This window comes from Onthophagus taurus, chromosome 7, assembly GCF_036711975.1.
Source record: "Onthophagus taurus isolate NC chromosome 7, IU_Otau_3.0, whole genome shotgun sequence".
Lineage (NCBI taxonomy): Eukaryota > Metazoa > Arthropoda > Insecta > Coleoptera > Scarabaeidae > Onthophagus > Onthophagus taurus.
In genome coordinates this window covers 21,864,284-21,887,426 of record NC_091972.1, presented here as the reverse complement: position 1 = coordinate 21,887,426, position 23,143 = coordinate 21,864,284, and the positions used below count along the sequence as shown (strand labels likewise).

At 36.6% G+C, this 23,143-nt stretch overlaps 1 protein-coding gene across 5 annotated transcripts in view; it reads right to left on the bottom strand.

The window, feature by feature from the left end:
* Nucleotides 1-5,241: 5,241 nt before the first annotated feature.
* The window catches only part of LOC111415945 (motor axon guidance molcule sidestep), a 73,038-nt gene continuing 55,136 nt past the window's right edge, over nucleotides 5,242-23,143 (bottom strand). Inside the window, exons 10-15 of one of the 5 annotated variants that reach the window (XM_023047844.2) lie at nucleotides 22,533-22,826; nucleotides 17,464-17,823; nucleotides 16,572-16,898; nucleotides 9,723-9,792; nucleotides 9,251-9,284; nucleotides 5,242-7,837 (exon numbers count right to left, since the gene is read on the bottom strand). In XM_023047844.2, the coding sequence (XP_022903612.2) occupies nucleotides 7,826-7,837; nucleotides 9,251-9,284; nucleotides 9,723-9,792; nucleotides 16,572-16,898; nucleotides 17,464-17,823; nucleotides 22,533-22,826 (1,097 nt within the window). In that variant the 3' untranslated portion in view covers nucleotides 5,242-7,825. Of the gene's footprint in view, nucleotides 7,838-9,250; nucleotides 9,285-9,704; nucleotides 9,990-16,571; nucleotides 16,899-17,463; nucleotides 17,824-22,532; nucleotides 22,827-23,143 lie in introns of those variants that run through there. The other 4 variants (XR_002706462.2, XM_023047846.2, XM_023047845.2 and 1 more) reach the window with 4 other exon arrangements.

The following is a 23,143-nucleotide window of genomic DNA, read 5'->3' as shown; positions in this document are numbered from 1 at the left end:
CCTTGAAAAATTTGCAATTTTAGTAGATATCAAAAACCGCCGATTAATCTATACTACAACTAAATTAGTCTCTTCTGGTTCCTTAATTAAAGCAAACTGTTTTCCATTGAAACTAAATATTCACTTCTTTCAAAAAAGTATCAAAACCTAATTTCGATTTCAGATTTTTCACTACCTGTCAAACATAGTATTCGACATCACATTATTACAAATTATCATTTGCCATTTTGTAGACCAAGACGTTTGGATGCTACAAAATTCGCAATTGCTAAGAAAGAATTCGATCAAATGATCTCTCTTGGAATTTGCCGTCCTTCATCTTCTCCTGCTGCCTCTCCATTACACATGGTACCTAAAAAAGACTGTGAAGATTGGCGTCCTTGCGGTGATTATCGCCAGTTAAATTTAATAACTATTCCGGATCGTTATCCGCTGCCACACATACAAGATTTAAAAAAAGTTGATTTAGTTCGAGCTTACCATCAAATTCCTGTAGCAGAAGAAGATATTTTTAAGACCGCTATCACAACCTCATTCGGTCTCTTCGAGTTCATTAGAATGCCTTTTGGCCTCAGAAATGCGACACACACTTTCCAACGTATTATTAATGAAATTACTAGAGGTTTAGATTTTATTTTCGTCCCATTTGCAACAACTTTTCGAAACGTTAAACAATTTTGGTATAAACATCAAATCATTTTTGGCGTACAATCACTTGACTTCCTCAATCACAATATTTTATCAGAAGGAATTCGTCTTTCACTAAGTAGAATAAAAGCAGTCAATGATTTTCCGAGACCAAAAAGGCTTAAAGAATTACAAAGATTTTTAGGTATGATAAATTTTAATCACAGTTTTGTACCCAATTTTTCTCAGGCTCTTGGTTGTTTGTATACTCTTTCAAATTCTTTACACAAAAATAGTCAAAAACAAATAGATAATTGGTCAGAAGAACATGAACATTCATTTTCATCTGCCAAATCACTTTTAGGACAATCAGCTATTCTGGTCCATCCTAAACCTTCATCGAAATTATCATTAATCACTGATGCTTCATCTACAGCCATTGGTGCAGTACTTTCCCAAACCATAGATAATTATACACAACCTATTGGATTCTTTTCTAAAAAACTTTCGTCATCCCAATTAAATTATTCTACGTTTGACACAGAACTTTTATCAATATATTCAGCAATAAAATTTTTTAAAAACTTCTTACACGGACACCGATTCACAATTTACACTGACCACAAACCATTATTATTCTCTATACATTCTAAATCAGACAAAACACTTCGTCAAATTCGTTACTTACATTATATTATTCAATATACCTCCGATATCAGATTCATAAAAGGATCTTCTAATATAGTAGCAAACACTCTTTCACGGGTCGAATCTTTAACTTCCTTTTATCCCGATATAAAAAGTATATGCGCTGCACAAGAAGATGACTTACAATTAAAAAAGCTTTTACAAAAACAATCTTTGGGAATCAACAAAGTTATTCCTTCACAAGAAGAAACTTCATTTTCTAAATTGAAAATTTGGTGTGAAACCTCTTCTTCTACTCCTAGAATTTATATCAATGAAAAATTCCGTCATACTATCTTCGATAAATTTCACATTTCTCAACCAGGAATTCGTGCGACTCAACATTCACTCAAAACACAGTATTTTTGGCCGTGAATGAACAAGGACATATATCTTTGGACAAAATATTGCCTTCGTTGTCAAAAATCAAAAATACACAAACACACAAGATCACCGCTTCAAAAATTTACTGTTCCGAAAGGTAGATTTGAATACATTCACATAGATCTCATTGGTCCTCTTCCATCTTCAATGGGTTACTCTTACATTCTGACGGTCTTAGAACGCTTTACACGTTGGCCAGAAGCTTTTCTTGTAAAAGATATAAGCAAACACAATCGCTATTACACTTTTACATCATTATTTTTCCAGATTCGGCATTCCACATACTACCACACACGATAGAGGCAGACAATTTGAGTCACAAATTTTTTCTCGCTTTCAAACCGCTGGTATGAAGAGCTTTCAATGATCCTTCTTGGACTCAGGTCTACTATCAAAGAAGATCTGGGATGCTCTTCCGCCGAAATAATATATGGTCAACCGCTACGTTTACCAGGAGAATTTTTTATCAAATCTGCGCGAAACATTTTCAAAATTAAAACCGTGCCCAACTTCATCTCATTCAACAACAAAACCTTTCAGTCACAGAGATTTGTTTAAATCCGACTATGTATTCCTTAAATTGGAAGGTATGAGAGGCGCATTGTTCCCATTGATTTGAAGGACCATTCGAAGTAGTTAAACATATACTAAAAACATGTCACCATTTTTCGAAATAACAAAAAATTAACAGTTTGCATCGATCGTCTTCAACCTGCATTTGTTTTAAATGAAAAGTTGTATATTTCTACCGTTAACAAACAAAATATTAAAAAAGTTTCATTTTCTTTTCCTTAAATTTAATTCTTTTGATAATTTCTTAAATTAAAAATCTTGTTCTGGATTTTGAAAGTTTTACCTTTTCCTTACAGGTACTCACAGATACTCCTGAGGAGGAGTATCTGTGGCGGCACCACAGCCTATCATACCTCAGGAATGTGTAACTATGTAATATTATTGATAATAACATAAAATAAGCCACTTATTATATATGCTAAAAATATCATAGCAATATGCTGAAGAATGGATTTTTCGCGAATTTTTAGATGTTTGTAGAACCCTAATATTTTCCCGTTGTATATGAAATCGTGCAATGGTAACATTTTAACAAATTTCCTAACTTCTTTTTAAAATTAAAACTAAAATGAGAAATTGCAAATAGCAATAAATTCTATAATCTTAAATGATAAAATCAGGTGAATGACCGTGGTTTGACATACAATATAAGTGAACTAATGTAGCGTTCTAACTTATCTGTGGAGTGATAAATGAAGGTCGGTCAGTCAAAACGTACCGACCATCAGGGTCCATCAGATAGTGCCAGATATTTGACTTGGAGGATCCATTCATCTCTAAGACCGTATTAGAGTTAGACGTAACGTTTGCGCAAATTATTAAATCGATTGAATGTGATAGTTGAATGTAAATGTTACTAAGAAATCGCCATTAGTGATTTAAATATTTTTAGTTATTAAAGACCAAAGTTATCCCGGTACCTAAATCGAAATTTAATTACTTCGAATGGAGTAACAAGAAATGGGCAAAGTGCGGAGAGGCAATTAGGTTTCGACTGCATTAGAGAGCGAGCCTCGTCAGGTCGATTCGGAGAGTTTTAAGTCGATAAAAAAGTTATTCGTTTCTGATTATCGGACCGAGGGCGGCGCCGCCTCTTTAATTATTTTTAGCCTTTAATTTCTCCCCTCCTAATTGCAAAAGTTGACTTTAACTTTAACCCTCATGCTTCCCATGTGGAAATTTAAACTTTCAACTTTGCCCTCGATGTTGGTCCGTACTCTCTAGTGCAGTGATTATTTCATTACCGCGAAACCTTCTACGCGAGCACGTCTTTCGTAACCCGAAATACAAAAATTTCACCTTTATACCACTTAATGCTCCCCTCGGACAAACTGAGTGGGTCAAATCCGACGTTTATACACGGGCCGCAGTGTTTGAAATTCGTCGTCGAGCGTTTCAAGTGGACCAGACGCCATAAAATCCGCGAAACTTTAAGGGTCTAAGGAGCTCTTGGGAATTATTATGCAGTTTTCCATGAATCAAAGTTTTAGTAGACCCTTATCCACTCCTCACGGTACGCTGACTTCACTGGACTAGATAGAAGGATACTTTTATTATAGTCGCACGGCGCCAAGACTTCAACTTCTTCCCCATGACAAATACAACGGTGCTACTTAAAATAAAGTAATCAAAAGTTGTGTTTATGTTTTTTTATTGAAGGAACAAAATTTTATGCTTACATTTCATTAAAAATAATTCTCTAAGACTGGGTCACTAAACATTGGGGAGCCGAAATAAAGATAGCGGGCATCGAATGTGCTATTTCCCCTCTATTTCCGATCGTCGCTTCCAGTATTGTCGGATGGCTACGATTTAATGCATCTGAAACGGGCGAATTTATATTTCGCCATTTTGACCGGGTCAATGGCGACAGCTTTGCCGGCTTCTTTGTTTGGTCAGTGCATGCATGCGGAATTGAAAAATCGAATTGATGCCGACGCTCGATCATTTTCGGCTTCTGGTTACATGGATGCCCACGGAGGGACGCACCATTACGTCCGTCCCCCGACTTACGGGAAGAAATACGGCGCAATTGTCATTTTTAACAACGGATCGGGCGGGCGCAAGTCTCCAGTAAGCGATAGCGCCATCAGTCTTCTCTTTATTTGAAACGCTTGCACAATTCTCCTCCTTGAGATCTCGGGAAATAGTTCCTTTCTTTGTTGGCCCGGATTTCCGCAACTTCACTTACAGTTTGACGCTAGCAGTCTCTAATCAAAGCGACCAATAATAAAAGAATCGGTACGCTCTTTTACCTTTTCTGTATCGTGACATTTTTCTTAATGATCTTAATTCTATAACAAAGATTAAGGTTGGATTAAAATTTTAATTTTACCTCAATTTATCGATCCGACCGTGTTGTTCTTACAATTCGATTGTGTTTGCAAGGGAACCGTGTTTTATGGGCTGTACCAGCGTAGATTCCATTAAACGTTGACGTAGGTTGAATTTGCCACGCAGGCGTTCTCAATTTTAGATTCATCTCACGTCAGGTCCCGGGACATCGATTTTATATGACCGCCTTTAAACGAAATTACGTACTTAAATTCTAAACAGACGTCCATCGAGCTACTCAAATGCGGTTAAGAGAACAAACTTTTATTTTTTATCGGATAAATAATTCTAAAAGTTACATATTTCTAGGAACCCCATTTTAACTGGACCATATAAATTTTGTAATATCATTAAAAAGGAGACGATTTCTCGTTGTAGCAAGCCAACCATATAAAACGTAGCAAGAAACCTTATGAAGTTGGCTTGTCATTTTCTAAAATAAAACTATTTTCAGTAATAAATTTTCCGTCTTAAAAACTTGTGCCGTACATCAAAAAACCATTACGTTAGAAGTTTTAATGCATTCTATCTGTCTTAACTGTCAGACTGAGTGAAAATGATGTTATCCCACAAACTGATTGTTTAAGCGAAGTAAAGAATAAAGACACCTTAGATTATAAGAAATAAAACAATTGATTTATTAGCAAAACCACTCTGTTTTTATTTTAATATGTACAACTTAAACACTATTGTTGAGAAAATACAGGATTTGCTGATTTATATGTCAATATGGCACATCTCACTCTACTTCGAAGTTAATTTATTTATTAATATAAAACTAAATAGGTATCTATGATGAAAGTTTTTAAAAATGAGCGTCCCAAAACTCCGTGGATATGGAGTATATCAAGTGGATATATCAAGTTACTACATTTGGCTATTAAGAGTAAAACTTAAAAATAATTTTTAAATTTATACGTTGTTAATAAATATGTGTTGTTGATATTGTGTTGTATCGATGCTAAACTACCCGATTTCGAATAATTTATATCCTAATTAAGCCGAGGTCGCTTACAGCCGAGGCTCTATATTGTACTCATATCCATGTAAAGTTACTCAATTTTCAAAAATATGTATCATAAATAAGCCGAGGTGGCTTTCGGCCGAGGCGCTACTTCGCTCTCGTATCAACATAAAGCAACTAATTTTAAAAAATATGTATCATAAGTAAGCCGAGGTGACTTGCGGCTGAGCCTTTACATCCACACCATATTGATACTAAACTACACGAATTCGAAGGATTGGCCGATTGTAGTGAACAAAATTCGGCTGCTACTTCAATACTGCAACATTGAATTAAAAGCACTAAAAGGTAATTTAATGGGGTTGTATATCCGTGAAAATTGTGTCATTTTATGTCGATATGCTGTGGATGTAACACGTCGGCCATCAGCAAGCTCAGCTTAATGAGGATGTGTATATATGAAAATTAAGTAATTTTATATCGATATGGTATCACCTCAGCTGTAAACGCCTATAGTTTGATCAGAAATTATTTCTTCAAATTTAAGTCGAGTTTGCATGCGACCGAGTCATTATAGTATTTATCTATCCCAAAAGTTTCGACGGAGTTCCGTCACTCTCAAAATTATCGGAGTTTAACATTACAACAGAAATTACAATGGAATAAATAATGCTTGCTTGGCAATAAATGTTGTTAAGAAATGGTGCGACTCTTCACAGAGACTTGTTAATCAAATAGCTGTTTTAACAAATAACTGGACATGTACCAAAAAAAACTTCATCTTTAACTACCTCACTGCCACGCATGCAATAGAAATTTTGGTCTAGGAACGACACAAAATCCCTATCAACAACGTTCACTATGTATGAATACTGTGTTGGCGCATATAATTACCTTTGTGTTTAATAGTTTTAGTAATATGTTTTGCAGTGAGTTTTACTTCAATAAGATTAAATGGAGAATCCAGAACAACATCGGTGGAAACGTTGCCAATATATGGGTTGTTACTAATTTGGTAAGACGTTTTCGAGAAAACATCAACGTACTGGTTCAAGGACTAAAAAGAGGAGTTGGCAAATAAACTCCTTTATAAGCAACATAATGGAGCTTATATGGAACTTTAAGTCTTGGACGGTTCCTCTTAATACAAGCTGGATAAGGCTACGAATGTTGATGTCCACTTTCCACCACATTACTACTTCCATACTGCAACATTGAACGACAAACACTGTAAATACTAAAATATCCTACAGAAGAGTGTCCATATTCCAGAAAAGTATGCCAAATGTTAACGGACTCTTCACAGAGACTTGTTAATCAAATAGCTGGACTAACCCACTAGGAACAACACAAAATCCCCATCAACAACATTCACTTTGTATGAATACCGTGATGACGCATATAATTAAATTTTGATTTAATAAGTTTTAGTAATGTGTTTTGCAGTGTGTACTGGTTTAGGCACTACATAGGGTTTTCTGATAAATTGCTATGCACCGTTATAAGCAGCATAACGGATATAAGCGACGCAATTTTGGACATGTGTCAAATGGAAGATAGCCGAAATAGGTAGAAGAACTTTGAGTAGCAACCTAATGTCAGGCAATGATTGGAGAATGAGGTAAACCTGGAGATAAACGAGTCATATTAGGTCTACAGACACAAAAAGGCATTAATGGAAAACTAGTAGGAACTAACATATGCTGGTTCTATGATCTTTGGATAGTTTAAATCTTGTCGCTGATTTCCAAGTGAAAACTAGATCCTTAGTCGATTCATCTATAAACGTATCTTATTCTTCTTAGATGCGGCGTCTTGGAAATTAGACTTGAACATTCTTTACAATGAAAGAAGAAGTCTTACAATTATCAAGTTCTCTGTGTTATACGGAATTAATTTTTTTATCTTTAAAGTTGAAACAACACACATTTTCTAGAAAACTTCAAAAAATAAATGACTTTAAATCCACGTAATTTTGGGACACCATTTTTTTTTAAATATTTTATGATGAGAAATAATTATAATACAATAGAATATTAGAAAATATAATGGTCTAAATCCTAAATACTTCAATATTTACAAATCTATTTTATTTATTGCAAAATAACTAAAAAAAAGGTTCTAAACTTGATTACTTTGGAATGAGAGACTATTTTAATTTAATATGATTTATCTGTTATAAATATTGTTTTAAGACAGTCTACTGTAATGATTAATACTCGTTTCCTCTTTGGTGCAGACAAGATGGCGTTAAAATTAAGTCTGGACCTGCAAAATAAAAATAAAATAATGAAACAGTGAATAATTTGCGAAACGAACTGGGACGGAATAAAGGAAATCGGGTGATAGCTTTAGCTTCTTATTCAACGGGTTATTTTGACACATCCGAACTCCCCAGCTCGCCTTTGCTTTTAGATCACGTAGTCAATGGGTCGTCCAGAGCAAAAGATAAGATTGGGCCCGAATTAGTTCGCACAAAGCTTCAAGGAAAGCCTACCCGATTCGGTGGACATCTGTTAAAGATTTAACCCCGCATTCATCCGTCAGAAGGGGTCATTCCCTTCGACCCATTTCATTCAACCGCCATCGTGGACAATCTGCAGTTTATATCTTTTGCTACCATAGATTTACCCTTCTTTCTTTTTCGACGTTATTTGCACCTAGTTTGAATAAATCGCTAATAAGCGTGCTCTTTTAAATTGGGTTAATTATCGATGGGACAACAAATCGATGCTTGGATTATTCCAGGATAGGTCCCGCGGGCGCTCTGAATTTCCCTACACTAGAAAGGGACGGGGATCTGATAAGAAAGTACCGCGCGGTCGTGATCTAATTTTGAAGGGGAAACTGTCGTGAAAAAGCGTTGTTTAGGTGAGCACACCCCTTCATGTGCCCTAAATGCTATAAGGCAACCCTCCATTCTATCTCCCTATCTCGCGATTAGCGTAAGGGCGTAATCTTCTATGCGGTATACGCCACTGCTGTGCCGTTCTCTGTTGAGGGTAATAATCACATGATAAATTTACTAAATAGCTTACCTTTATTATTAATTATTTTTGTGGAAAATCTTTGCTTATTAATGTTAAAAATTTTTTGTTTCACCCTGCATGAAAACTTTTCTTTTATTCTTACATATAGGAAAATCGATTTAAGGATACCAATAAGTTTCAATATTCAGCAGGGAGTGCTAGATGGGCAAGCTGCGTGCTCGCAATCGATATTGGGCAATAGATTGTGCCCTGTTTATGTGAGGTCAACCTCATCCGAACTCGAGCTGGTACAAATTTGCTTGCCGAGCACTGAGGACCGCTTTCAGCGGCCCAAAGCTTTTCTTTAACTCGAACGTTTTCCAATAAATAAAATAAATATCCCAGTAAGTTTCCCTCTACGGTAGAAAAGGAAGGCGATATAATAAAAATAAACCCATTCATCTTTTTTATATCCGGTCACTGATAAAGGTCCGAAGCTTGATCTATAGTCTTTAATGTTACAGATACCATGTAAATTGATAGCAATAAATAAAGATAAATCTACCAGTAGGAAAGATTTCAGTCATAATAAATTGACCCTAAATATATTTGAATGGCTATTTTCAATTTATATTTTGTTGGGAAGAAAGATTGTTACTGTAACTAATTAAAACACAAAAGCAACATCGATATAAATTAAAATTGCACTTACTAAAAGATCCATTAACAACTTGCAATTGCATCTCCTGAAACGATAAAAGGGAAATATCATCGTTAATAAAATTTCTGCGCATTCATATTATTTTCACGAAAAGTTACAACAGCGAGATAGGAAAAAACAATGTTAGTTCGCAGAAAATTGAATGAAGGTTCGTTAGGTCATGGACAGAGGTAGTTGCGGTGGTGCGATTGTACTTCACATCAGCGAGGGGCATAATTTTCTTTCGGCTAATTTGGTCACGGAAAATTGAATTACGCGCCACTGATTACTGCCGAATTAATCTGGCGTTTTCGTTCACCATTTCTGGGTAACTAATTATGGGTCGTGACCCGGAAACCTTCCCCTACCTGGTGTGCCCAGTGAAAGCTATTAGGATGGACAAATCGAATTCAATGATGAAATTACCCTTTTTTTAAAGAGTTAAGCTATAAAGATGAAGCGATTATACAACATAGATATGTACCCGTTTTTGATTTCTTCGGTGTCAGACGGACTTAAAGGATTGTGCGTGGTAGGTTTGTCATCGTCCAAAGCTATAAAGAATGAAGGGATGCTTAATCGGTTAATGAGTGCAATTTTCGTTGAAAGAATGTTTGTTTGTACATGTCCCTTGCATAAATTAGTTTTGCGTAAAAAAATAAATTACCTTTCACGGATACGTATCGGTTTTAAAATCCACATAAAACATTTTCTATATACATAGACAGACGTCAAACAAATCCATAAAAAACTAAAAATGGAAACAACTTTTAAATCAGTTTATCGAAACAACATTCTATCATCGGATTCATCGGCAAATAATGTGGTTAGTAAAATTGTGTTTTCACCTTACTGGAGCTAAAAAATCAAGTTTGGTACTCAAACCGATAAATATAGTAATTTTATATTTTTTTGTACTTACCCCAGAATTTGTGTGTAATAATTTTTTTTTAAGAAAACTGATCAAAATGAAAACAACGAACTATATGCTTTATTAAAGTAGAAAGTTCAAGCTTTAATTTGGTATAAAAGTTATTGCATAATTATCAAAAATAGGATTTCCACGATTCTTTGAATGTTTGTCTTTTTTATTGTAATTACATCAGAATTTGTGTGTATCATTAAATAATTATTTTTAAAGAAATTTGATCAAAATAATAGCAACGAATTATATAGAGTGTCTCCCTGTTGAATTGCATAACTTCATAGGGTTATTCCTTGCATCAAAATTAGTCAACATAGGTGCAATTCTCAACCGTTTTCGAAATATGCGGGTCAAAAGCGCTGAAAGTCACTAGTTATCATAACTAATTTAATTTTACTTATTTTAGATGGAATGCGCATGAAGTTGGCTTTTTGACAGTTGTCGATGAAGCAGTTTCTTACTATTTTTGTCATTGGATTCCGCTCGTAGAACCTTTAAAAATGCCTCGTTTTACGAATGAAGAGTACACGGACATGATATTTTTGTATGGCTATTGTGGAGGAAAAGCTTCAGAAGCTGCAAGAGAGTACACAGAACGCTACCCGAACCGAAGACATCCTTGTCGGACAACCATCATGAACTGTTTTCGATCGCTCCGGCAAACAGGATTCCGAAAAAGACTAATGAGTGAGAACCTGCACACTGAAGCTGTTGTTCATGAAGTTTCTGAGAATCGGAGAACCAGTATAAGAAGAATGATTGCCACTACGGGACAGAAAACAGCGCCGATTCACAGGACTTTGCGTGAAAATGGGCTACATCCTTACCACGTAAACAAGTACAAAATCTCTTACCAGCGACTATGCGAAACGAGAAGAATTTTTCTCGTGGATCCTAAAGAACCAGGATCTCCTCCCAATTGCATTGTTCGCGGATGTGTCTATCTTTACTCGTGATGAGATTAACAACTCACCTAACGAGCACATCTAGAGCGAAGAAAATCCCCATGCTTTGTCATAAAATAGGTTCCAGCACCGATTTTCGGTTAACCCTTGTCCGAGTGCATAATTTTAAAACGTTAACAGGCGGAACAGCTACAACTGTACTTGTCTTTTTTATTTGTTTTGTTACAAAAGCAACCCCATGAAGTAATCGGTACGAAGTTGTTATTTTTAACTCATTTTGCTCCTATTGTCCTTTTATATTACCTGGTCATAAAGTTTACATCACCCTGAGATATTTCCAGCGCAGATGGGAAACATCTAAATACTTTGATATTTACATTTTTTTATAACTTTACCCCCACTAATCCTTTTAAGCGTTATAAAAGAGGGTTTTGGTAAAATACATTAATTCTTGATATGAGTAAGTTAAAGTCACGTTTCAAAAAATTCTAATTATAAGACTTTGTATCGTCGTGCGTTTACCATGCATTATACGTAGTGATCATGAGTGACAGTGAAGCAGGGCCCAGCGTACATTATTTATATGTTTATTTTAATTGGCTTCAAGTGCAGACAAATCATTGAAGAAGATTCTGATTCTGAGTATGAAGAAGAGGCATATGTTGCATCTGATGACGAAAACTATTTGCCATTAGATGTATGCACTATTGAGGAATCAGACAGTGAACAACAAATGGTTATAGAGGAAGAAAGTGAATTCTGACGACAGTGTTGAAAATAAATACCAAAGTGTTACTGCTAAAGATGGAACAGAGTGGCATACTACGACACCATATCAAAAAACTCAAACAACATCGAGGAATATTTTACCCCGAAAAGGAGGACCTACGGCGAAGAGTAAAATGTGTATGCCTAAAGAGATTTTCAAATCAATAATATCTCGAGAGATGTATACCATTATATTACAAGACACAAATAGAAAGGCTAACAAAAGTTGTGAAGCTTATAACAATGAGTTGGTAAACAAATTTACTAATATTTCGGAGCGGCCACTACAGAAGACATTCAAGAACTTCACTGAAATAGAACTTGACGCATTTTTGGGGCATTGATTATTAGTGGGGTCCACAGAGATAATAAGCAAAATTTGAACGGCATGTGGAAAATTGATGCCCTGCCTCTAGTTCGCGCGATTTATCAGATTCGATAATGCAAATACTTGTGAAGAACGGGCAAAAACTGATAAAGCAGCACTGATCCGGGATATTTAGGCAATACTAAACAAAAATTTAGAAAAAGCATATAAACCGCATGCCACCGAATGCATCACTATGGACGAGCAATTATTTCCCTACAGAGGTCGTACTAGATTTATACTGTATAGGTATACCTTCCAAACCGGCAAAATACGGGATAAAAGTTTTCTGGGCTTGTGATGCATCCTCTAGCTATCCGCTACGAGGTCATCTTCACACTGGCAAACCACTAGATGGTCCTCGACAAGTGAATGTTGGTGAACAACCAGTATAAGACTTAGTTAGCCCATACAAGAGATCTGGAAGAAACGTCACGACTAATAATTTTTTTACAACTTTAATTGGCAAAGGTTTTGAATTCCTGGAACATGACTCTAGTTGGTATAATAAGAAAAAATGAATGATTCCTACCGAACAATATGCAGAGCAGTAAAGAAAGACTTGTCTACTCAACGAATTTTGCGTATAATCGTAATGCTATAGTATGTTCATATGTACCAAAAAAAAAAATAAAGCGGTAGTGCTTCTATCATCCATGCACATGACTGGAGAAGTAGAAGACACGCAAATAAAGAAGCCTGAAATAATCCAGTATTACAATAAAACTAAAGGAGGAGTTGATGTTATGGACAAAATGTTGGGAGAGTACACCGTCAAAAGAAGGACGACGCGTTGGTCTCTTGCATTTTTTTATAATATCATTGATATCGGTGGTTTAGCGTCCTATATCATTTATAGAGAACACAACCCACATTTACGAAGAAAGGATCAACGAAAAAAATTTCGAAATGATCTTGCAATTCTCTTATGATGAGAAACCATTTTCTCCGAAGTGCAATTGAAATGGTAATTGGCAAGCGAATTTCGATAACATCAGAAGAACCTAAAGTATCTCATGGTAGTCGTGGAGCTTCCCCTATCGCTGGTAGTTGTCAGATCGGCCGAGAGATGAAACGAAAACAACGGAAAACTAGAAAATCGTGCATAGTTTGCTTGAAGCCGGTTTGCGATGAGCATTCAAAAGCGAAGACAACATGCAAAAATTGCGATGAAACTAATCAAAATTAACTAATTATTTTAAATATTATATAAATATGGTAGTAATATTTTGTTTGTATCCACTCTTTTACGTAATAAAATAAGTATTCTTTCATAATACTTTTATTATTTACACTGTTTTCATACAATATCGTTTTTTTTTTTTTTTTTTTTTAATTAATATCGTTAAAGGTACAATTGTAACTTTGTCGTCAATTGAGGATGTAACATCTATTTGATCACATAATACAAAAGTAAGTGAAAATATTTTTATAATTTTTTATGTACATAACCAAAAACATATATGTAAAGATGTCACCAAAGCTTAACATCACAGGTACTGTACAAAAATAAACATCGTAAAAGTTACCTGACGAGGATTAATGTTGTCCTGGGACCGAAAATCTTTGATGGAACTTTGACCAATCAAATCTACAGGAGATTCCTAGAAAAACAGCTTCCCATACTTCTTGAAGATATCCCCTTGAACGTGCGTAATAGGATGTGGTTTGTCTATGGCGTATGTCCAGCTCACTATGGAAGGGTCGTAACCGACTTTTGAACACTGCGTTGCCAAATCGGTGGATAGGGTGGAATGGAGCTGTGGCATGACCCCCGCGTTAGCCAGACTTGACCCCTCTCGACTGTTTCCACTGGGGCAATGTTAAAACCACAGAATAACCAGAAGTGACAATGGCAGTCTCCCTCCAAATCTGACGTCATATTATAACGAGTTGCTAAGCTATGTTGCTATTGGTGGTAAAGATTTGGCGGAATAGCCGTCTTTAGAGATGTGCGTCTGAAAACTGAATGTGTCTAGTTCTAGGTCTAGTGCTAGTTCTAGTTTTACACTTGCACTGTTATTATGTAGAACTAACAATATACCTAGAACTAGAATCATTTGGGTTTAGCCACACGTCTTAAAGACGGCTTAACCCGAATGATTCTAGTTCTAGGTTTAGCACTGCATAAAAATTAAAACTAGAACTAACACTAAACCTAGAACTAGAAAGTTTCGGGTTTAGCCGTGCGTCTGAATAGTGAATGTTTCTAGTTCTAGGTATAGTATTAGTTCTAGTTTTACACTTGCACTGTCACTAGAACTAACATTAGACCTAGAATTAGAAACATTTGGATTTAGCCGTACGTCTCTTAAGACGGCTAAAGTCTAGTGTTAGTTCTAGTTTTAATTGTTATGCTAGCACTAGACTTAGAATTAGATACATTTTGGTTTAGCCGTACGTCTCTAAAGAAGGATACGTTCATAATAACAGCGTTTATAGGGAGTTGGATAACCTTATTCAGTATGTTTACTCAGCGGAGCTTGATTCTGTGCTTTTGGTAACTCGCGATAATATGGCGGATTTTAAATCGAGGTCACAAAAGGAGGTGCCGCCAACATCAAACGAATCGTCGTCAGTGCAATTTCTGGTTATTCTGTGGTTAAAACCATCTTTGAAAAAACTGAGAAACTGAGTTGAAGAGCAGAGTTGTGTATGGCAGTCCAGGGACGCCATTTTGAGCAGATCTAATCAATTAATGATCGCTATGCTTTTGTTTTTGTTTGTTTACGTCATTGCTTGGTTAATAAAAACACTTTCTACTAATTATTGTAGAAGTAAGACAGTAATTTTGATGCAAGGAATAAACCTACGAAGTTATGTAATTCAACGGGGAGACACCGTGTATACTTAATTAAAGTAGAAAGTTCAAGCTTTAATTTGATACACATAAAAGTTATTGCATAATTTTCAAAAATAGGATCTCCACGATTTTTGAATATTATCTTTACTTTTGTGATTACCTCAGAAATTGTATGTAGCACTAAACAACTTCTTTTGAAGAAATCTGATCAAAACCAAAACAACGAATTATATACTGTATTAAAGTCAACATTTCAAGCTTTAATTAAGATAAAAGTCATTTCATAACTTTCAAAAATAGGATCACCCCGATTTTTTGAATTTTATGTTTTATTTGTGATTACCCAAGAAAATGACAAAAAAACATAGGTTTTTTAAGAAATTCCTTTTAATGCTGAAGCGATAAGTTTTAAGTTTTCTGAGACTATATTAAAGAAACGTGTATTACTTAATCGTATTAGTTCATGGATTTCAGAATTAGTTTCAAATCAATTTTAATTTAAAATGTATTTAGGCCGTTCTCATAGAACATTAAGTTTCACTTAGAAATGGCGAAGGCGCCGGACTGTCGTACCTACTTCAAATAAGTAAACCACTTTAAAAATTTGTATAATCTTATGATACTCCATTATAAAATGTAAACGATCGTGGCAAGTGTTGTATAGTGTCGTAACGTTATGCCGTCGGTTTATAACACGGCGTCTCGAACGTAGTCCTCGTTTAATAATAAACCGCAGCGCCAGGGTAAATGCCGCTGCATAAAAATGCGATCGCCGCAATCTGAGACCCCAAGAAGTTCCCCGTAACGGTTATCGTCGGCGTCTACTGGGTGGCGTCGCGTCGTTTAAATTTCCCGGACGTACGTAAATAGGCGCCGTTAATAGTTTAATGTTGGCGCCATTGTTGTATGCAGGCGGCGTCGTACTCTGTCCCTGGAGTTGTCGCGTTAAGGTTCGCTGCCGCTGACGAGCCAGGCAGTTATGAGCACGTGCGTTCCACGACCGCCGGCATTTAGTTCTCTGATTACCAGCTGAGGGCACCCAGGATCCGCTCCTGAATACCAAACGATCTGCGGCCCTTCTCCTTTACACACGTGTGCAGTCGCTCGGGTAACATCGGAATTAACGCGGGGAGCCCCAGGCCAACTGCACCACAGCTACTTGCACACGACCAATTCCCCAGGTTTCCCTCGCATTCCGGTACGCCGGGGTTTATTATTATTTATAGCAGCAATGTACGATCACTTAACACTGATGCTTACATAAGATACCTAAGGGTCAGGTTGATTTCAATTTTACTAACCACATTGTACGACTCTGTTAATAATTGACTTTCTCTTTTGCAGTTAAATAAGCACTCATATTATTGCATAATTTAAGTTGTGCTCCTAGGTTAACCCCCAAATTTGTTTGCTTTCATAATTACTCATTATACTCAGACGCAAAACGGTGAAGACCGTTCAAGCCCCCCCCTATGCATCACTCAGAGCCCTAATTCAACCCTTCCTAATGAAGGTCCCGACCCTAGCGGTCGCACTTTCTGTTCCTAGGGTTAATTAAAACAAACCTGTTTGCCTCTGACCGCTGGAGTCTTGATCAATTTCTTGCGCGTACATGCTGGCCCTGTACTGAGCACTTCTCCGATGAAATCCTTCTCCAAATCCCGCCTCGGACAGCTCCAAATCCTCGTTCGGTTTACTACACCTCCTCGGTCGTCTCATAACGACCGTTTGTGCAACGTTATTATTCTTTTTACAAGCTAACATACTCGCTGTGCAGACAATGCATATGATTAGGAGAAATATTGAAGCAACCAGAGTGATTAATAACAACGTAATGTTTTGCTTAACGGGGAACCCCTCTTCCATTCCATTTGAATTAAGATTATCTCGATCTGGAATATAAAGGCGTTAAACCAAAATTAAAATACGACTGGATTCGGAGAATATTTTAAATGCAAGCCATCGAACTTCGGGGATTATGACGCCACAAAATCCTCGAGGATTACTAGGTTAATCCTTAAGAAATCCGCTACACCGAAGGCATTAAGGAAACAAAGCTCCTGGTGGAAATAAGGGGAAAGGCGTGGAGAAATTGGAATGGTGAGTAAAGCAAAAAAATACAAAACACAATTAACTCGTGATCTCCGTGGAACCGGTTCTCCGTAGCCATGTAATTAATTAGGTTATACTCATCTATTTTCACGCGTTGAATTAGATAAATGAAACTTCGTAACTCCCTGAAAAGTTTTTGCACATTAAGAGGGGGACCGAGAATCTAATGAAAGGGCCGGGGCATTAACGGACGCCTCCCCTACCTCGAAGTGGAGAGTCCAGCGTTTCGATCTGACAACGGGCAAACAACTTTAAACGGTTGAAAACATGCGTCGGCCGTACAATACCCTCGTTCAGGCTTTTTGTTCAAAGCATGCACATCTAACTGTTAGACAAATTTCTTACCTATCCCACTATTAATTATTTCCAAAACGTTATCCACCCTTACGTTCGAAAGGATTACAGGAGGTTTTGATCGCCCCTTCGCATTTTGCGCATAAACGACAGCTTGATAACTTCGTCCAGGTTGGAGACTGTGTAGTTTAAAAATCGGCTCCTCTCCGAGTACTCGAAAGAGAGGCGTTACATATTCCGCTTGATCACTTAACGTACTTATACTTTCAGCGTTTTGTACGCCGGTAAGATCCGATACTTCAAGCACGAAACTTTGGGCTAAACCACCGTCTGCTCCAGCTGAACACACTATTTCCACAGAACCAGCTGTGGAATTATTCAAAACACAGTTTCTTGGTGATTCAGGTCTATCTTTAAAAGAAACAAAGTATAAAACTTAATATAAAAAAGTTATAAAGATTTCAATTAGTAAAGGAAAAATATCTTCTTTATATAATGTTTTATAGCAGCAGAATGAGTTACACAAAGAGCAATAAATTAGTAAGAAGGAAGGAAAAGCAGACAGGGTGTAAATAAAACAAGATAAATGGGTATTTAGAAACAAAAGGAAACCTAAAATACTTATTATATCAAATTATATCTCATCTTCAAATTTTTATTGAAGTCTGGTCAATCGTGATCAATGAGCAAATCTATTCCATCTTAAATTACTACTACAAGGTAGTCTTAGATTAAAGTATAATCAATAATATCTTTAATGTTCTGTCACCATTAACTGAAGTACACCGTTAAACCAACAAATGTTTAAGTCTTTTGAGTCTTCTCATGACCTCTGAATTCTCAGAGTCAATAGGAGTTCAATAGCCTTAATATTCTCATTATGATGAAGTCCGTCTTCATATCTTCTAGCAAAACTTATTATCATTTCAACACCTGTTTTCACTTCTAATTCTCGATGTCGATCACTGTTTTTGGAGTACCACTGAAGACTTTTAGAGAGAACAAACCAACAACCCATTAGTGACCAAATCAGGCCTCACACTTAAGAAGCCTCATGGAGCAGTTGAGATGTTAGCGCTTCACTGGTACCTCCAAGGAGCACGGAGACGAGGGCGTCCAAGAAGGACGTGGAAGAGAACTGTTAAGGAAGTAATACGCCTTGTTGCCAACCGAGCCAGCTGGAGGGCTTTTACTGCTGCCCTACGCTCCTCCAGGAACAGCAGAAAATAAGTCAAGTAAGTAATATTTATAATATTGGTTCTGTGAATATTATTCGATATGGCCGGCATGGTTCAGTTCCAGATAGAAAAATTGTTCAAGTTTGGGTATCAAAATCGCTTGGCCAACCACGGACCCGAAAATGTGGCTCGTGTGAGAGCATCTAACCAGCAATCTTCAAAGCGTTCAGCACTTAAACATGCAGCTTCGGATTGTCTAATAAATGTACAAGAAGAATCCTGCACAAACATTTGCCCATACAAAATGATGGTTGTCCAAGAATTAACTGAGAGGTTTGGAAACTGAGAGCTGTGTGTGATAGTGTTCTACAGAACATTCCAGCTAGCTCTGTTTTGATTTCGTCTGATTAAGCTCACATTCACTTATCAGATGTAAATAAACAAAATTTCCGTTACTGTGTAGCAGAGAACTCAAGAACTTCCCAGCCCTCGTGTGATAGTTTGACTTGACGTTGCGTAATTTGGTGTGACACTAAGGTCACATGATGAAGACCTGCCTTCGAGAAGTGTATTTCCAACAAGATGGAGGCAAACTCTCACTTTGCGACGTTCTTTAGCAACTTTAAGAGAATTTTTTCTTGGACGTCTTCTTTCTTTGGGAGAAGACAATGCCTGCCCACCCCCCAAGGTCTACTGGATACTATTCCAGCGGAAATTACTTGAAAAACTATACTAGACTTCTAGCAAAGGCTTCGTCAATGTCTCAACAATGTAGGACGTCATTTATCCGACATGATTTTTAACACCAAATAATGTAAAATGGCATAGCGTTTATTGTTAACAAATAAAAATATATTCACTGTATCTTTCTTTGTTTATTTGTAACTGTCTTTTGAAATCTGGATCTATTTCTTTCTTGTGTATGGCATACGTTGCTCTTCTGCTGGTGAACTTTTATAGGATAGGTAGCTTTTCCTGTTCGTTCCTGCAAGTTCTCTTATTTCTTATGGTTGATAGCGTTTATATTAATTTTCGTTTATAGACTCTTCAGCAGCTTCTTATATACTGGTTTCTATGTGCCGCCAGTACTTCTAGACCTCACGTTCTTCTGGGTTGTGTGGGTGTTTTGGAGTGTATTTATTAGTCCGTTGTCGTAGAGTTGTTGACTGAGATTATCTGGCTGACTACTGCTTTCTCGGTCAACTGCTTTGACTAGGGGTGTTCTTGTTTGCTGCCATCTTCTTCAAATCTTTCTTTTTTCAGATTTTGGTTCTTTCTTAGATAGTTCTTTTGGATAGTTATTACCTGCAACTCTTTTTCTGAGTGTGGTTATATCCTAAGCTGTTTGTTGTATCTTTTTGACAAACAGTTCCATCTTTTCATCGAGTTGTTGGTTACTTTTTAGTGAAATTAATTTTTTTCTTCGGTGCTCGAGGCGAAACTCACCCAGCTGCTATAAGGTTAGTTGGATTCTGTAAGACGTTCTGACTGACAGTTAGAATAATTAGAAAGTTATCTGAGTCCATATGTTCTTGACGATGTACAAGTTTATTAAGTATGGCATTTTATTGTGGTCTAGCCAGTATGTTGGCTTCCCAGTCAACATTGGCATTTGTGCCATTATATACTGTAATCTGATAGCTTTTTTGTTCCTATATTAATCGTAGTAGTTCGTATTTCTGCTGTATTATTCCCTAGTTTTTCATAATGGAAGATATTTTCTGTGACTGTTGTTGCACTGTTTCCTTTGGCAGAGTTATCTGGATGAGTGGTATGATAAAATTTGTAGCTTTTGAACTTAACGTAGAATTTCTGTGTGAAATGAGTTTTGTTTATAAGACAAATATCGATTTTTTCTGTGTCAAGGACTGCTTTTACTTCCTTTTGGTGAATCAGAATGTTGCATATTTTTGCTTGCAATATTTTATCTTATATCATCTTTCATCAAGGCTTTTAATTAAACTTGCTTACTCATTTAATTTGATTAGGTTGAAATTGAAGTTAATATCCATTATACCAGTTTGTTTAACGTGGTAGAAAAAATTTCGAATTTTGTTGTACTTTTACTGGTTTATTTATATTTTTGTTGTCTCTTTTCGTTTTTTTTTTTGTTGTCGATTTTTGGTGTCTATTTAGACAACAAAAATATAAATAAACCAGTAAAAGTACAACAACATTCGAAATTTTTTCTACCACGTCATTTAATTTGCTTAAAGTTAACCGTAAGTTTTGTTGGATAATTCTTTGTAGCTTTTTTGCTATTATACATCTACGATAATTGGCTGGATGAACTTCGCTGCAATGAATACATTTTGGTTTCTCGTTTATTGGTTTTGTTACAATTACTTTTATTTTTTGAAATACAATTGTATATTTGAATTTAATTAAAATCTATTAATTATTAATTCAATAAAGGTGACGTAGTGAACAACAGGATGGCGTCGGTTGCAACGATGCCGATGTTCTGGATCGTTGGTCGTTCGGAAAATGTTGCCGTCGCGATTTAATTTTCATGCAAATGGCTGCCTATGAACTCCACTTTCTTCTTAGAAAGAGGGCATACGACTAGACCAGTACCGCGGCATCGTCGGCACCTAGGTATTTACATTTCCATATTCTCCTAGCACTCGATTCCAATTTCCATGCCCCGGTCCTCATGAATATTCACGGCCACTTAATGTGCTAATTATCCAGCGAGACGACCCCTAAAAGTTGTTCGATGGAGGAATAGAACTCGGTTGATCCATTAAGTTACACTTTAATACCCTTCTGATAAATAATATTTTGCTTCAAAGCATAGTGCTTTGCCACCGTGTTAGCTTTCAGTAGGAAGATAAACGTCTAGCCGTCGTCGTCAAAATAAAATTTATACTAAATCTGCTCGAGAAGTAAGCAACTCTTTGTTGCAGTTCTGGAATTTCATAAAGGGGTTGAAGCGACACTGTTCGTGGACTGGCATTAAAACATATTAAGTGCAAATTCCTTCTCCGCTATCCGGAAGAGGTATTAAATCTCGCTTTAGCTGAATTTACAGAGTGGGTAGTTTTACTTTGCCATTTTCTCCTAGCGAATACAAAAAGACGCATACAGTGAAAAGCAGCATGCGGTGTAGTGTAATATTTCTGAATTTAACCACCCGTTTTACGCGGTCACCGTGAATTGTGGACACGAGTTAAATTCTTACGATAAGCCCGTTACGTGCACCGGGAGTTTAATAATTAAGCACGCGGGACGCTCGCTTCTTAGCACAGAGTGCGGTTTAGGGGCTCCGGTACGGCGGCTGCATGGAAATTAAATGTAAAACGTGTGCTAAGCGGAGATATTCGCACGTAGTAATGTCTCCGTTACGTTGGGATTAAAATGTAACTATCACAATGGAAACCATTAAAATGATGACTTTCTTTCGAAACATGCTATAAACTTCTTTGAAAAACGACGAGTCCGAGTGCTCATTTTTTATTGCAATCGTAAATAAAGGAAGGTACCTATATATCATAAAGATCTTAAGCTAAATTGCAAAAAAAACTGAGAATAAAAGGTGTTAAAAATACTTGAGTGTTAAGTCGCTGATATAAATATATATATATAAACGTAAACATTGCTACTATTCTCAGCTGCAAATAACAATGGAGTTTGGAAACATGCTGAGCACCGAAACGCAGCCGAGCCCGACCTATCATATTATTAAATTGTGCAAAGCGCACTTTGGGTTGCAACCTTCCCAAAGTTAAATTATTTTGTCGTGCTTGGCATATTGTGGCGCGCTATAAATTAATCTCTATCTCTAGCCGTTGCGCTGCAGAATTTCATTTCAGTTCGCAACGCCATAGCCGGGATTTCTCCTGAAAGCACATGACTCCGGCAGCCCGTAAATTAATACTTAACTGCATTACGGCGTAATTACGTTCGGTGGGGAAAAATCCAAAACATTCATTAACTTACTAGCTGGAACGACGTGGAATAAGCAAGGAACCTCTTGACGTCCTACGATGTTAGAGGCCCAACAAGAGAGCGACTCAATGTCTACGTTCCTAGTAGTAAAATGAAGGGTCGACATTGTACCCTTGTTCTGAATATTTGCAGCTTGGACAGGAAACACGCCCCTGCTCGTATTATATGTCCAAGAGAATCGCACGTCTTCCGGTGTAGCATCCACGTGACAGTGTACTATAATCTCTTCATCATGCATTATTCCTACTCGCATTTCTTCGAAACCAACTTTACAACGGGGAGCATCTAAAATTAAAAAAAGTATATAATAATTTGCAAGAAATTAAGATTATATTCTCGATTAAATACAGATGCAAAAGCTAAATTCGCGTAATTAGTAAATTATGGAAATTATTACGCTGACATACTAATAAGGTATTTTCTGTCCCACTATTTTATTTAAAGACAAAGCGTTCCTCAAATTATAATTAATTTTATTACCTATTAATATAGAGTTTATTTATTAAAAGAACAATAACCACGAACACGCTCACATTAATTGGACAATACGTATTGGAACACTGCAACGTAGAACGTAGCACCAGCTAGACTTCATTCTAAAC